This window comes from Rhipicephalus sanguineus, chromosome 2, assembly GCF_013339695.2.
Source record: "Rhipicephalus sanguineus isolate Rsan-2018 chromosome 2, BIME_Rsan_1.4, whole genome shotgun sequence".
In the NCBI taxonomy this organism is placed as follows: Eukaryota; Metazoa; Arthropoda; class Arachnida; order Ixodida; family Ixodidae; genus Rhipicephalus; species Rhipicephalus sanguineus.
In genome coordinates this window covers 209,436,150-209,448,135 of record NC_051177.1, presented here as the reverse complement: position 1 = coordinate 209,448,135, position 11,986 = coordinate 209,436,150, and the positions used below count along the sequence as shown (strand labels likewise).

Here is an 11,986-nt window from a genome sequence, read left to right as displayed (position 1 = left end):
CAAGCCAGATCTTGAACAGCAACTTGTACGAGGCAGGCACAAGAGGTGGCCACTTGTTGCCGCAATTGTATCGCTGAATACCTCACTTGTTGCCGCAACTGTGTATCACTGAATACCACTGAGCAATGTGGCGACTTGGCACTTGCAGCCAAATCCCATGATGAAGCTAAGATCTTTGTCAGCCCGAAATGCTGCCACTCGTGACGTCAGAAACCTGCGAGGCAAAACAGCCAGAAACACTTGTATGAGAGGCATGTCTAGCAGCTCAAACAAGGCCTCTGTACCGAGGCTAATCAGTGTCATCCACGGAAGATAGCCATAAGCCAAATTAAATGATTCTACCTCATTTCCTGGGTGCTAAGATAGCTTACACATTAATGTTTAAGCCAACTTGGTGTTCAATATCTATAACTGTGAAGAAGCACGTAAAGGTGAACCGGCGAGAGCAGACGACGAAACAGCTCATCATAGGAAGATGAGAAAGAGAGCTTGTGCTGGAGAGAAGCAAAAAAAGGTTAGTTCAGGAGAGACGGATTAGAATGCTGGCACAATAAGCCACGGAGCAACCAAACCAGCATCTACACGCGAGGTTTGCTCTAATAGGCGCCTGTCTTCGGGGCAGTGAGCGCCTCAAGTTCCTTGCCTTGTCAGGCTTGGTACGCGGCCTGCTGCTGTCGCAAAACCCGCATCTACCCACAATGTTCGTTCTACCGGGCTTCCTTCTGCCTTCGGGACAGCAAGCGTCTCAAGGCCCTGGCCTGGCGCTGACGAGACGTTGGAAATGGCGGCTCCTGTCTACCGAGTGATGGGTCGCTCACTCGCTCCTTGACCCCTGCTGCTTCTCCATCACTACCACGCCGGTCAGCTACCTGACAGCAACTATGTCACCGTCGGGACTCTACCAGCCCACAACTTTCAAGACTTTAGCAGCGCAATGTGAGACGATCTGCTCATTATATATTCTCTGTTTGTTGATATATTTCGTCAGTGTGTGCAATCCAGTATAATTGTCGTGCGGTTTTCAAAGAAGTCACAATCTCCTCCATCTTCAACGAGTCACACGCTCTGCAATGTGATGACCCTAGCAGCACCACATCGCAGTAACTTAAGTGACAACATATTGTGATTAGTTTATTGACAGTGCTCACGGATTGAAGCGCGAACATTAAAACTTATAGCATAACTAGTAGAGCTGTGCGAATAGCAAAATTTTGGGTGCGAAGCGATTTCGAATAATAAAGATTGAGTGCGAATCGAATCGAATAATTTCGAATAATTTTCGAATATTTCTCAAACATTTTTAGAATAATTCGAAGTGAAATTACAGAAAAAGTTGCAGAGAATCCCTAAGTATGTTCTTGTGAGATAGCAACATGAAAGTGTTTCTTTTCGCTAGGTTGATGAAGCGCTGGTGGGGTCATATTTCATAGTTGTCTTTCTTATCAAGAATGAGGCAATGTAGAGGCCGAATTGTATTTATGTACATGATTTGGTGCAACCAAAGTGTTGCCGACAACACTTTACACGTGATAGGCAGAGATGCCATTTCCTCAGCCTCTCCTTCTCTTTCAACTTCTTGGACAAGGTTGTGCTCCCTTCAAGTCCGGAGTTCCAAATCTGCCTCGTAGACGTCGATATATAAGAACATCTGAAATTTTGGATGCTAGAAAGCTTCGGCGTCCGATTTTTAGGACTTCCTGCCCAAATTTCAGGTCCAAAACAGCATTAATTGAGCCCCCAACTCTGCCACACCTTTCATCTCTATGTTGGAACCAGCGTGTTCTTGGGTTAATACATTTGCGACCGTAGCGGAGCTTGAAAGGCAGCTTTGCCGCAATACGGGGGTGTGAGGAGGTGAAGCATATTGAAAATCTAGGGACCATTTCTAACCGGACTTTGTCTCTTGGCTAAGTTCGACCGTAACGGAACTTGAAAGGCAGCTTTGCCGCAATACGAGAGTGTAATGAGGTGAAGCATATTGAAAATCTGAAGGGGTCACTTTCAATCGGACGTTGACTGCATTTGTCTTTGGGAAGTTCGAATAGTTCGAATAGTAAAATTTCAGTGCGAATCGAATCGAATAGCAAACACTATTCGAAAAATATTCGAAATTTCGAATATTCGCACACCCCTAATAACTAGTATACTCAAATGCTCGAAATAACTGTGTCATATCGCTACAAATCTGGCTGCCAGAGGTAATGTTGGCTTTGATGTAAGTGTCCGAGTCGAAATTGCGCCAATATAGCATGAACTGAAGACGGTGGAAATGAAATTATGTGCATTGCTTAGCCCTAAACTGTCGTGTTTCAATATGTGTGCACGTACTGCACACATTCATGGTATTACTACACGCCGCTTGTCGTCATGGCGACAAGTGGCGCTGACTAACGCTTCCACGTTTAAAATGCACATATACACCCGATAAAGTGGACGGAAGGATGACCGCCACTGTAGCTCAATTGGTAGCGCATCGGACGCGTTATTCGAATGTTGCAGGTTCGGTCCCTGCCGGCGGTAAGTTACCTTTGCGTCCACTTTAATTTCTTCACATTTATATCATAATTACTACAAATAACATCTCCTATACTTTCCTTGCCATTATTGTCTGTTGGCTCTTATTAAAGTTATGTATAACAAAATGGGAATTGGGTTTTGTGATGGTGCACTTATGTGTTTTATCAGTATGTGTGCACCTCTAGTTTTCGTGAGTGTTTTTGAAAATAATGTCCAACCAAAACCAAGTAGATATGCTATTCAAATGCATGGCACGCAGCCTGATGGCGCAAGAGCCAAATTTCACTCTAATATATTTAATTCCTAAGTTATATGCTACAAACAGTTTCTACTCACAATGAATCATTATTAATAAAGAAAAGGCAAAGTTTCGCTGCAAAGGCAAAGCTATGATTGCAGTGTAGAAACGAATTAGAATGTTATATAATAAAAAGACTAGCAGCTCTCTCCTTTAGCAAACACGGCCGCTGTAGCGAGAGAAGTGACCTTCGTGTGGCCTATGGCTTCAAGGCAAACTTTGCGATGAGAGCACAATGTAAATAAAGCTATGAGCCATCTGTTGAACCTGTTGAGCACAGGTGACCATGCCCTGTATGTCAAAGTACGGAGTTGGAGACGCGCAGCCCCACTCCAGCTGTTGTGATTCCATGCGCTGCGACGAAAGATGAGCAAAGCGCATACCGTTTAAAGTGCGCCCTTAGGCGGCTCTTCGCGCCATCTCGCGGGTAATAGTCTCTGCCATGCTGAAGCACCTCAAAGATCTACGTAGCACCAACGGTAAATGGTGTATATAAATCGCTCGGCATTAGTATGCTGGAGGATGTATGCGTTTGTGGCTGAGTGGTTCAACGCATCACACCATAAAGCAAGGGGTCACAGTTTTAACTCCCCGGTCGCGTGCCTTGGAAAATTTTTCTTCATAACTATTTTTCTTTGTGGTTTATAAATGTATATATATTGTAGCGAAGCCTTGGAACACTCTGCAGTGGGTCGTCCTCTCCAGCACCTTTTAGTGGGTCGCCCTCTTCGGAGAGAACGCAGCTCGTGCTGCTGAGAGTCCGTCCCCCCACCTTGACTGTTGCTGTTGTGCATTGTCGCCAAGTGGCCACCAATAAATGCCTTTACAATATATATATATATATATATATATATACATATATATACATACATACAGTCGAACCTTCTTAATACGTACCCGCTTTAAGCGTACTAACGGTTAAAACGTAGTTGCGACGAATCCCCGACCGAGTCTCATAGAGCCTAATGCATTCGCTGACCGCTTAAGCCGTAGTGCTTCACCCTACGCCTACCGGTTAGCGCGTACCCTGCGTACCGCGATAACGTTTTGTGCCATGAAATTTTACTGCGCCGCTGAACTTCCCAACGCCACAATGTGCCGCCAAAGGTTTTCAGTCTTTTCGAGAAGTGCGTAGATCGGTCGATCACCGATTCCGACTTCCGCGCGATTGCGGCGATGCCTTTGCGGCTAAGCATCGGCAAAGAACGAAGGTGAGGCGGCGGCCACCGACGAACGCGCCAGCATGACTTACCGCCGACAACCTTATCACAATAAGTATCTTCAGATATCTGCTCGGGCACGCGTGCGGCGCAGCACTACTCTAAGCCTACTGCACGCTTTTAATAGGCGACAACCTGAACGCGCTGGGCCGCCGATCGCTGCCGCCTCGTTGTGCGGGGTCGTGTTCAAGCGCGCGCCGCTTTGTAGAAACGAAAGCAGCTCGCCGTTGCGGAGTTGAGCGTTGCTGGTCGTGGGCGACGAGGAACCTCTTTGCATAGACGCTATCACGCTAAACGCACGCGTACGGTACAGCAAGCGTAGCGCTGTTGTAACCATACTGCACGCTTTTATTGGGCGACCACCCAAACGCGCTTCCGTCCGCTGCCAGGATCGCTAGAGCGTCGCGGAGCGCGCATCGCTTGCAGGAAGTTCGTCATCGCCGCGTTAACCGAACAAGCTCATCTGTGCTCATCGCCGCATCTGTGCACGGTCTGGAGCGAAGTGGGTACGAAGAACACTCCCACGACAAATGCGCGCGTGCGGTACAGCAAGCGGCCCTGCGGCCCGGCAGTGACGGCGTGAGCCGAGAAGGCGATCGACGCGCTGCACGCAACTAGCCAGGAGACGATCGGCTCCACGCAGCCGTACCGCGTTTCACTGGAACTGTGTCAGATTTCATTTAGTAGCAGAGTGCGGTACACACGCACACACATATATCGCGGAAAGCCGACACTGTCCGTTCTGTCGCTACGTTGGTCACTGCGTATACCGGACCCTGTTATAGTTCTGAAATGCTCCTTGGCGTCGCCACCGCGCGCTATCGGCACTACCGGACGGTCGTGCGAGAGTACCAGAATCTTTCCTCCAGTTTGGCAAAAAGAAAGAATAGGCTTTGCAGTGGGTACTTTAGGCAATATTTGCTGTGGCACTGTATTTATTTCTTTGCTGGCGGCGATGGCGTACGCGAGGAGATGCAAATTTTTACTTCGTGGTTAATGCGTACTGCCGTTTAGTGCGTAGTTATGCGGCGTTCCTGGCAGGTACGCATTAACGAGGTTCCACTGTACATACATACATACATACATACATACATACATACATATATATATCATCATCATCATCATCATCAGCCTGTCTACGCCCACTGCAGGGCAAAGGCCTCTCCCATGTTCCGCCAATCAACTCGGTCCTGTGCTTTCTGCTGCCACGTTATACCTGCAAACTTCTTAATCTCATCTACCCACCTAATTTTTTGTCTCCCCCTCACGCGTTTGCCATCTCTTGGAATCCAGTCAGTTACCCTTAATGACCACCGGTTATCCTGCCGACGTGCTACGTGGCCGGCCCATATCCATTTCTTCTTCTTAATTTCAACTATGATATCCTTAACCCCCGTTTGTTCCCTGACCCACTCTGCTCTCTTCCTGTCTCTTAAGGTTACACCTATCATTTTCCTTTCCATCGCTCGCTGCGTCGTCCTCAATTTAAGTTGAACCCTCTTTGTAAGTCTCCAGGTTTCTGCTCCGTAGGTAAGTACCGGTAAGATGCAGCTGTTATATACCTTCCTCTTGAGAGATAGTGGTAGACTACCATTCATGATTTGATAGTGCTTGCCGAATGAGCCCCATCCCATCCTTATTCTCCTAGTTATTTCACTCTCATGGTTCGGCTCCGCGGTTACTACCTGTCCTAAGTAGACGTACTCCTTTACAACTTCCAGCGTCTCGCCACCTATCGCAAAGCGCTGTTCTCTGCCAAGATTGTTCCACATTACTTTAGTTTTATGCATATTAATTTTCAGACCTACTCTTCTACTTTCCGTATCCAGTTCAGTAATCATGAGCTGTAATTCGTCTCCCGCGTTACTCATCAATGCAATGTCATCAGCGAATCGCAGATTACTGAGATACTCTCCATTAACTCTTATCCCTAATTCTTCCCAATCTAGGGCCCTGAAAACCTCCTGTAAACACGCGGTGAATAGCATTGGAGAGATCGTGTCTCCCTGTCGTACGCCCTTCTTTATTGGGATTCTGTCGCTTTCTTTATGAAGGACTATAGTGGCTGTGGATGCGCTGTAGATGTCTTCCATTATGTTTATATAGGCTTCGTCGATGCCCTGATTCCGCAGTGCTTGCATGACTGCTGATGTCTCCACCGAATCAAATGCCTTCTCGTAATCTATGAAGGCTATATATAGGGGTTGGTTGTACTAGACGTGAGGAAGGAACGGCAGAAACTGATACGCAAGAAGAAGCCGATTAATGAACTAGCTCTGCGAGGGAAAGTACAAGAATTCAGAGTTTCACTTCAGAATAGGTACGCGGCTTTAACCGAGGAAACCGACCTTAGCGTTGACGCAATGAATGATAATCTGACTAGTATCATTAAGGAGTGTGCAGTGGAAGTCGGGGGTACAGTCGTTAGACAGGACACTGGTAAGCTATCCCAAGAGACGAAAAACCTCATTAAGAAACGTCAAGCTATGAAAGCCTCAAATGCAACAGACAAAATAGAGCTGGCGGAGCTTTCGAAGTTGATCAATAGGCGTAAAGTAGCCGACATAAGAAAGTATAATATGGAGAGAATTGAGCATGCTCTAAAGAACGGAAGAAGCCTCAAAGCTACGAAGACAAAACTGTGCATAGGCAAAAATCAGATGTATGCATTAAGGGACAAGGATGGCAAGGTCACAACCAATATGGATAGAATAGGTGAGGTAGCGGAAGAGTTCTACAGAGATCTGTACAGCAGCCGAGACAGTCAGGATGATAATGTAAGAAGCAGCAATATCCCAGAGGAATCTGACATCCCACCAGTATTAACAGGAGAAGTAAAGAAAGCCCTAAAGGGAATGCAAAGAGGCAAAGCCGCTGGTGAGGATCAGATAACATCAGACCTGCTGAAAGACGGTGGAGAGATTATGTTAGAGAAACTGGCCACCCTGTATACGAAGTGTCTCTCGACAGGGAGGATACCAGAATCTTGGAGGAATGCCAACATCATCTTGATCCATAAGAAAGGGGACGTCAAGGACCTGAAAAATTACAGGCCCATCAGCTTACTGTCCGTTGTCTACAAGCTATTCACAAAAGTAATTGCTAACAGAATTAATAGGACATTAGAGTTTAATCAACCAAGGGACCAGGCAGGATTTCGTACAGGCTTCTCAACAATAGACCATATTCATACTATCAATCAGGTGATAGAGAAATGCGCGGAATACAACCAACATATATATATATATATATATATATGTGTGAAGGAAAGAAGTGTTACTTTCAAGGGCTCGTTTTCTTTGTTATACACAATATTAATGAGAACTAACAGACAATAATGCCAAGGAAAGTATAGGGGATGTTTTCAGTAGTAAATGTAAGGTAAATGTGAAGAAAGAAAAGTGAACGAAAAGATAGCTTGCCGCGGGCAGGGACTGAACCTGCGACCTTCGAATAACGCGTCCAATGCTCTACCAACTTAGCTACCAACACACACACACATATATATATATATATATATATATATATATATATGTATATATAGTGGCATGGCGGCGCCAACGGCGATAGCGAAAACCTGCTGAGAGTGTCCACATAATTGCTATCCCAGGAGTAGTGTTTTGGTTGCCTCAGTGAATAGGCGTCAGTGATATCCCCACCTGTGATCAGAAGTCGGTGTGGGTGCTGCGGTGATACTGCAGGTGCCATGACTGTCGGAACTTGCGTGAGCACACGTCGCATTGGAAGGGTCGGACCCCCGTGTGGATCTTGACATGCCTGTTGCGGTCACTGTTGCGTGCAAATGCCTTGCCGCACACACCACAGCTGCAAGCAACGATGGGCAATAAAGGAAAGGAGATGAGTTTTAAGGGCTCGTTTATCTTTGTTAGACACAATATTAATGAGAACTAACAGACAATAACGCCAAGGAATTCCCAGCACGGGGTGCCATCTTTTCCACATAGGCATAGAGCCATTGTTTATATACACTGTTCTCTCATTCATATGTGCGAGGCCAGTCAGGTCAAAACAGAACTGACATATGGGCTAAGCTTCATGAGGGCCCACAATGCAAGACAGACAAGCATAGAACAAGACAGCAGGCTTTTGCTCTGCGACAGCAATTTACATACCTGATTTGGATTATTGTCCAGTTTGCTTTTTCACTTGAAAATGCTTCATACCCACTCTATATGTGAGAGTTAATGAGCGAAAGTGTGATTCTCTTACAACTTGATAGTTGGGAATTACGTCACAATAAGTGAATGTGCAAATCAGTGAGTCACACTTGCTCTTCTGACAATCTTACTCGTTAGAAGTGATGCCATGAATGTTTCCAATTGTCGTTCTCTGCCAACTGTGTCACCATTGATTAGGGATGGGCGAATATTGGGGCGTTTCGAATATTCAAACGAACATTACAGTATTCGAATTCACTTCGATACGAATTTAGATTATTCGAAATTTCGAACTATTCGAAATGTACAAATATATGTATACATTTGACTGCACATAACCCCCTGTAAAGATAGTTTCACTGCAGCGTTTGGTTGCTGTGCTGTGAAACAACCCATTCAGGGGAAATCTGCACTGCCGCGAAGCCACACTTCAAGGTTAAATGTACATATTTTTCTGTCTAAAAGCATGTTATATGGGCTAAGTATAGTAATTTTTAAATTTTAACATATTGCACCACTTATAACTTGCACCCTACTACTATTCAAATCTTGATACTATTCAAGGCTGCTTCCACTTCATTTCAAACCAAAAAAGTGACATTCACTCATACCTAGTTCCAATCCTTAAGAATATTGTGCAAGGGTCATGACAAAAATGCTCACTTTTCTTAATAATATGCGGTAAATACTATTAGAACTATTCGATTAGAAATTATTCGACCAAATCACTATTCGCTTCGGATTCGCTTCGAACCTCAAATTCACTATTCGCCCATCCCTACCATTGATGAATCCTGAAATATTGGTGTGTGCAATGTTCACTGGCCATCATCATTATAATGCTCACACAATACGTCGTATGAGCCGTGTTCAAAGATTGAAGCTATACTCATTATCGTTGCAATGCATGCCCCCTTTGAGCCACTGATGCCATTTTCATAGGCGTGTAAATGAGGAATTGTTTGCAAAAAAAACGTTGCCATCTTATGCAAAAGACCTTACTTGCGATGCACAAAACATAAACCACATCTAGTACAGTAATCCTTCATTCTAGCCTCTGAAATCCACAGGCAGGTGGCACCAATCCCAGAGTCTGTATTGTGTGCTGCACATCACTTTGTGCTAATTGTCCACAAGTGCTGGTTAGTGCACTTAGCTCTCCAATGTACATCGTCTCACTGGCATGGTGTGATGATGATGAGAGTGCAGATGTGCAGTCACCTTGCTAAGAAATGTTTAGCAGACAAAGGAGCAGCTAAACTAGGAAGATGGTGATGCCAAAGTGCGAAATGCTTGTGCTGAGGTAAAACTATTAAGAAAGGAAGTCAAAACAGTACAGAGTGTTTTGAATCTAATGGGATGCCTTGGTGAGAAGGCAGCCATCAAAAAGCGCCATGGGCACCACTGAGCTGGTGGGCACGAGCAGTCCCACAGGGCAACTCAGACCCGCAGGACTGTGCGTGGTCTGAAAGTTCCTGCCCACATCCATGGGTGCACCGTGCCATGGGTGGCCCCGCTACCTGCTGCAAAGCTGGCTTGCAACTGTCATTGCATCAACGCTCCCCACTCCTCTACAATATGGGGTTCCTTACGCCAGTCCATGGTGATGTGTGCCATGCGCAAACTTTCTCTTTGGTGTTTGATCCAAGTGTGAGAGGCTTTTAAGCTGCTCCTTTTGTGTCCATTTGGCTACGTGTTGAAGTTCTGCACATGCATGTCACATTTACATATGTGCGTTCGTTGTTCAATTTGTCCTGGTCGAATGGACGTTTGGTTTCAGTTGGGTTGTCCGTGTTTTGCCATGCATACCCACCTGAACGGCCTGTCCTTGAGGTGCTGTGTCTGGTGCAAGCTGTGCTCGAGCCGGTCATTGCAGGCGAAGTGGCAGTAGCGGCACGCGTAGCGGCCCCGTCCACGAGGCCTCTCACTGCAACGGTGTGCTCGCAACTGGTCTTCCGTCACCAGGTCCGTCCCGCACAGCGAGCAGCTGATCCCCTCCCGCTTGACCGAGTCTGCACTGGATGCCAGCTTTGCAGAGCCGTCTGTCATTTCAACAACAAATTGGCACTGGTCAGCAGAGTAGACCACAATTTTACAGCATTAAAGCCAGTGTGCTGCAGCACACTGGCTTTAATGCTGTAAAATTGTGGTCTGTTGCGGTCACATGTTTAATGTACATAGTAAATGTAATGCACCTAATAACAGAGATTTCAGATAGGTGCTTAAGAAAGAACAAGAGGTAACTTGTCAGATAACAGGTCAGAGTCTGGTAGAAATGAAAGGAACAGTTTATGCAAAGCTGTACGTCAGGCCCATTGTTCACAAATATAAGCCTTCTACTCAACCCTCTTCCTCAACTACACTGCATGAATGCAGTGCGGCACCTTTCCTCGACCTAAGGATATACGTGGTCCTTTCAATAAAGAGCTTCACTCTAATGCATTTGACTATTGGTAGATACTGGTCAGTTTCTAAATTTCTGTTCAGCAATCATGAATAAATGCTGATGAAGCATAATGGGCTAGGCACTTTTTGACAGTTCTCACAAAACTACCAGCACTGATCGCGATTGAAACATCTCAGTGAATAAGAAAGGATCCTGTGCTCTTCATACACACTGGTAGCTGCAGCAACTGCACAGCTGAACCATGGGTTTTACTATGGTTCTCTCACAAAGGGCCAGCTGCCGAGAATGAACTTAACAAAAGCACGATAAATATGTGACTCCACAAATACATTCACCATTTCATGAAGTAAATAGGCAACTACACACAACACAGTGTTAGGCTACCAGGCTATTAGCTATCACTCCACTGACACACTAACAATCAGTGAGATGTCAGAAATTATAATGAGAGAAACTGTCAAGTTTGTGCATCTTCACAGAAAGAACACATTTTGAGTTGGTTACAGCAGGGTCGTTCCACGCCAAACACCCCAGCCATTTTGGTGACCATCTCCAATGTACTAAAAAAAATCGTGCTGATTTCTTGCATTGAAAACAGTGAATTGCTAGAATACTTCGGAAAGAAAAAAATTTTTGGTCACGTGGGAGCCTTATGAATTTCGCAAAATGTTGTCCGAGTGTGGTTTGTCAGAAAAATTATTCTGAGGGTATCATTTGTTTCAATACCAAATTTGGTTTAGATATTAAACAAAGGCGTTTGTCTGAGGTGTTTGAAACTGAATAATATTACTTCAATTTTTCTTCCATATGCGCCTCCAGAAAATTTGCCAGAATGTTCCATGTTTGCATTTTCCCTTAGAATATTGTGCTGTGTATGAATGTCTGAGTCATAAATACTTACTCTACAGAAGATTAATACACCTTCTTTCCTTTACTCTACTGAAGGTATATTTTGGGTTAAAAATATTTCCAGCCACTGATGTTTTCTAAATTTTACGAGAAAAAAATCACAAATTTGAGAAAATCATTATATCGTAGTAGTTGTTCTTATATGGCAAGTGTTTATCACTACAGTTGTTGTTTTAAGGAAGAAATAATTTTTTGAAGTACCCTATTGACGGCAATGGGGAACTTCAACAAGGAAGTTGCCGTATGACCAAATGGGAAGACAGCCGTCAATTGGGAACTTAAAAAACTATTTTCTTCCTTAACCCTTTATGGGGCATAATGTTATGAACAATGCACGCTACCTCTGAGGGCAGCATTGTCATTTCCATCAGCTTCTTACAGTATGTATAAAATTGGGACATATATATGTGTCCCACTGACCACTGAAAGACAGTCGTTACAGAAAAATAAATACTTT

At 44.9% G+C, this 11,986-nt stretch overlaps 1 protein-coding gene across 1 annotated transcript; it reads right to left on the bottom strand.

The window, feature by feature from the left end:
* Window positions 1–12: 12 nt before the first annotated feature.
* LOC119381467 (zinc finger protein 527) lies at window positions 13–10,294 on the bottom strand. The gene is made up of 3 exons (XM_037649271.2): window positions 10,027–10,294; window positions 7,695–7,860; window positions 13–214 (listed from the first exon to the last, which is right to left on the bottom strand). Exons 1-2 carry the CDS (start codon window positions 10,260–10,262, stop codon window positions 7,701–7,703), a joined length of 396 nt encoding a protein of 131 aa, XP_037505199.1. The 5' UTR covers window positions 10,263–10,294; the 3' UTR covers window positions 13–214; window positions 7,695–7,700.
* Between the last annotated feature and the right edge of the window lie 1,692 nt (window positions 10,295–11,986).